The sequence below is a fragment of the Condylura cristata genome, unplaced genomic scaffold (assembly GCF_000260355.1).
Source record: "Condylura cristata isolate star-nosed mole 26May11 unplaced genomic scaffold, ConCri1.0 scaffold00010, whole genome shotgun sequence".
In the NCBI taxonomy this organism is placed as follows: Eukaryota; Metazoa; Chordata; class Mammalia; order Eulipotyphla; family Talpidae; genus Condylura; species Condylura cristata.
Genome location: NW_004567111.1, coordinates 7,808,052 through 7,812,361, shown reverse-complemented (window position 1 = coordinate 7,812,361; position 4,310 = coordinate 7,808,052). Strand labels below are relative to the sequence as shown.

At 49.1% G+C, this 4,310-nt stretch overlaps 1 protein-coding gene across 2 annotated transcripts in view; it reads left to right on the top strand.

Annotated features, from left to right (window-relative positions):
* Positions 1-3,492, top strand: part of CLDN10 (claudin 10) — a 100,673-nt gene extending 97,181 nt beyond the window's left edge. For both annotated transcript variants that reach the window (XM_004680066.2, XM_004680065.2), the window contains exons 4-5: positions 2,442-2,549; positions 3,174-3,492. In XM_004680066.2, the coding sequence (XP_004680123.1) occupies positions 2,442-2,549; positions 3,174-3,294 (229 nt within the window). In that variant the 3' untranslated portion in view covers positions 3,295-3,492. The remainder of the gene's footprint in view (positions 1-2,441; positions 2,550-3,173) is intronic.
* The last annotated feature ends 818 nt before the right edge of the window (positions 3,493-4,310 follow it).

Genomic DNA, 4,310 nt, shown 5'->3' with positions numbered 1-4,310 from the left:
ATCTTTTTGCTTGCTGAGTAATATTCCATTGTGTATATGTACCACATCTTTTTAATCCAGTCATCTACTTTTGGGCATTTGGGCTGTTTCCATGTCTAGTAAAGCTAAATATTTTAGGAGAAATCTTAGACCATTGCTTGGGTACTTACCCTGAGAACAACACTAAGGTGTTTTCAGGACAGAACACAGCCTAAACCTCAGGGAGAAAAATAGAAGTACCACGACATTGTGACCGTCCTAAAACACACGCTCCGAGTAGATGCTCTGGGTATGTTCATGCCGTCAGTTGTCTTTGCACTGGAAGGGCGACAGCGGGTGAGGAGCCTGATGGTACATACAGGACTCTTGATGTTCTCAAGATGTTTCCAATGGCGTGTGGCCCTGACTTGACAGCCCCCTGCTCACCTCATTTGCGTGATGTTGTCCGATGTCAAGATGGCAGGTCTGACCTGAGGAGAGGAGGCCTCCATTTCAGTGTCTAACGTGATGTTTAAGGAGAGTAGCTTTCATGTGACACTGTGGAACTGGTGCTGTGCCAGCCGGACCACACAGCCTGGCCTTGCCCTGCCCCGCCCTGCTGTGCCAGAGTTCAGACAGGGCGACAGGTGTGTGGGAAGGGATGAGGCCCGGGCAGCTCAGGCCAGCTGCTGTCCTAACCCCATTTGGCCTTGATACCTAACACCCGGCTCTACCTGGTCAACAGAGGAAGGTGATCTTGGCCCTGGCTTTTCCCTTCCCACCCTCACCTCTTTCCTGTCTCACCTTGTCTGTGGACCAATATGATCAAAACAGATCCTTCTCCTGAAATGTGCCCTTGGTGGGGGAACTGTGTCCATTTAATTGTGCCTTCTGATGGAGTCAGAAAAGTTTGAGAATCAACTTTTTATTTTAAAAATGAATTTTTGGCCCTCCCCTGGTGGCACAACAGGTCAATGGTCAGCATGATGAAGCTGTCTGCAGCCACTGCAGCACAGGTTTGATCCCCAGAGAGGGAGGTGACCCACATGGTGCAGCAGACCCCTCCTGTCTCCCCTCGGCAGGGTATTCAGTAGATCTGTTCTGCTCCTCATGCTGTCTCTAGTAAATTCTCTCACCCCCTGTACTTCTGGCCTGTATCCCAGTTATTGTATGCACAGATAAATAAATATTTAATAGAATAAATAAAAAACGAGCCTGTTCAGGAAGAGGGTAAGCAAATAGACAACACACCCATTCCCTGGGGTCTTGGCACTTTTTTCTCATAACTGTTTCTCTGGGTGGATGTTCCTCCTGGAACGCCTTCCTCCAGCTCTCCACGGGCAAGACTTCCTTCTTAACACTTAGCAGCGGCCTCTGCAGCGCAGGGCACCAGCCACCTTGGTCAGCAGTGCTGGGCCAGCCGCCCCGGAGGTGCTGGGCAGCAGCCCGTCGTGACACCAGAGTTGTTCCTTATTCACAGTCCAGTAAACTTTGATACCACCAAGTGCTGTGTCAATTGCTGAGCTTTTATGGGCACCATAGAGGAAGAAAACCAGCATTTGTTAAAGTTCTCTGAATAGGGCCCAGCAAATTAGACTTGACGAAAGTCAGATAAACATGGGAAACATGACTGATATGTGCAGCACGTGTCCATGGGAACACCAGCGAAGCACAGCCCCGGGTGGTGAGAACGTGATTAATAAGAGCGAAACAGGAGAAGCACCTCCTGTAGAGGAGACGCCGCAAAGAAAAAAGACTTTGACATCCAAGGGGTGGTAGATAATGGCACGGTAGATGCCTGGGGAAACTAGTAGGTAAGGGCTAGTTTGCTCTGTGGGTTCGTCTGGTGCTTTCTCCCGCTGAGGAGGGTCTTCTGTGGCCCTTGTATTTCACTTGTCTGGTAGACACTGGCAGGCAGGAGGCAAAAAAATGATGAGCTGCTTCAAGGCAGATGGGGACAGTTCTTGGATCTGTTCTTCTCAGTTGCCTTCGGTTCAAAATAAGCCTCTGGCCAAAGTGGCGTGTGTGTGTGGCATGTTTTGCTTCCCTCCTGCACCTGGTGTCCTGCTCTGCACACAGCAGGTGCTTAACGCAGTTAGCAACCTGAGCTAGGAATGCGGAGCTTATACAATTTACCCTGCACCGCAGTCTAAGAGCCGGGAAAGCGCTGTGAGGTTCAGGCAGAGCCCAGAAAGGCAGACGTTGGCCGAGCCAGAAGGCCAGGCGTGGCTGATTCTGCTCCTCCGGGCCTGGAGGGACCCCTTCATCCCTCTTGGGATGCTGGGGACATGGTGTTGGTGATGGCTAGGGAGACATTTAGTGAGAAAGTTTAAGGCATTATACAGATGCAAGGTTTTGTTATTTCTTGTGCAGGCTCCAAAAGCCAAAAATGATAAGGAGTGTTTAATGTTGACTAGATGTGTGAAGTACTGTTTACCCCTGAAGGAAGGAAGCTGTAACATTCGTGCGCTGCTTTCTCACAGGTACGAATTAGGAGCTGCTCTGTTCATCGGCTGGGCGGGAGCCTCACTCTGCATTATCGGCGGTGTCATATTTTGCTTTTCAATATCTGATAACAACAAAGCGCCCAGGTATGGAAAAATAGATGAAAATGACTTATTTAAAAGTACAATCCTGCTCTGAATTATTCCAGGTGGACAAATTCTAGCTCGTTCCTATGGTTCTAAGAAAACTTCCAAAGTCCTCCATTGGGGAGGGGTAGGAACACACAGTGACTGTGGCATTATTAAATCTAGTAAAGGGATATTAGGTATAGCAGTGTAACTATAGTTTCTTTAGAAACTGGAGCTCTTCTTTCATTCAAAAGCTACTCCTGTCAGTAGAGAGACGGGTCTAGGGATGAGGGTACAAACTTCATCTTGGATCTCCTCATTTCCACATGTGCAGAAACTGCTGCCGGTCACCTGTGGCCTGGGTTCCCAGAAGATCTTTTAAGAAACAATTTTGAAGGAGAGAAACTGAGCAAATAGACAGGCTATTGGTTTCTTCTGCCCAGATTCCCTCTGCCACAGCAAACAATCAGAAGTAACACTGAAATATTTCTGTGGGCCAGAGAAGGGGAAGAAAACTAAGTAAAAGTGATCAGCGGAAGACCTCAGCTTAGCAATGGGCCGACACGTGAGGACTGGGCGCTTCGTGTTTGCCCTGCAGGGGGAGGATGAAGCGGACCAGACTGTGTGTGTTTTGTCTTTCAGGATGGGCTACGCTTACAACGGGGCCACATCTGTCATGTCTTCTAGGACAAAGTATCCCGGAGGAGGAGATTTTAAACCCACCAGCCCTTCCAAACAGTTTGATAAAAACGCTTACGTCTGAAAGCGTGCCGCTACAACTTTGTTGTAAAGTGAACTGTTCACAGAATGATCCGGGGGGGCCCTCCGATAATTAACACTCCCCTACTATTTTTAAAAATAGGAATTTGGAGAATTGGTTGATTGTGTGGATGTAAATGTTCTTACAGAGTTACAGACGAATCATTTTCTGTTGTGGCTTTCTATAAAAAAAATAAACGTTATTTACAGGATCTGTATATATGTTTTATGGCAGCCTAGGACATGTCGGTAAATACCAAGGGTTGGAGCAGTCATCCAATGTCATTCAGATGCGGAGGCCTTTGAGCCTGTTCCCTGTGTCTTTTCTCCTTCCTTCTCCTGAATTAAACAGAAGGGGTGTAAGTCTTATCTGTGTGGGAGCAGCCAGCCCCCCCTGCATGTGATGGTGGGGTTCAACAGCACGTCACTGGCTGTTGCAGGTGTGACTTTCCCATCCTGCCACTGACTTCCCAGGGGCCTGGTGAGACTGTGGTGACCCTCTGCTTGCACGTCTGCCTGACATAACTCTGTAGGTGTCTCCGATACAGAAAGCAGATTCCAGGGCGCAGAAGAGCTGAGCTAAGGGACACCAGTCACTGCTGACTGAGGGGCCAAGTCCTGGAGCCTGCGTGGGGCTCCCAGCCCCGGGCCACCTGCAGCCTGAGTTCCCGGGCACCCCTCAGTCCCGCGTGTGGAGCTAACTGGACGATGGAGAGGCCTGTTGTCTTCCAAGATGTGTAAGCCGCTCCGGTAACTGCTGAACAAGACAGGGGCGTGTTCCTAGAGCTGACGTGCACTTCGGGGCAGCGTTATCGCATGTAACCCATGGTACAGAGAGGAGAATAAAATGCAGGTGCCAAGGAGAGATTAAATGCTAAAAACAGATTTTCCAGGGCTGTTGAGTTTCAGTTTGTAACTGGTCCAGAAGTGCCTTGAGCCACCGAAACAGCACAGTGCTCAGAATTCCACTGGGCTTTGACTCTAGAAGTGTCTTTTTTGAGGGTTATAAGGCTGTGGCAC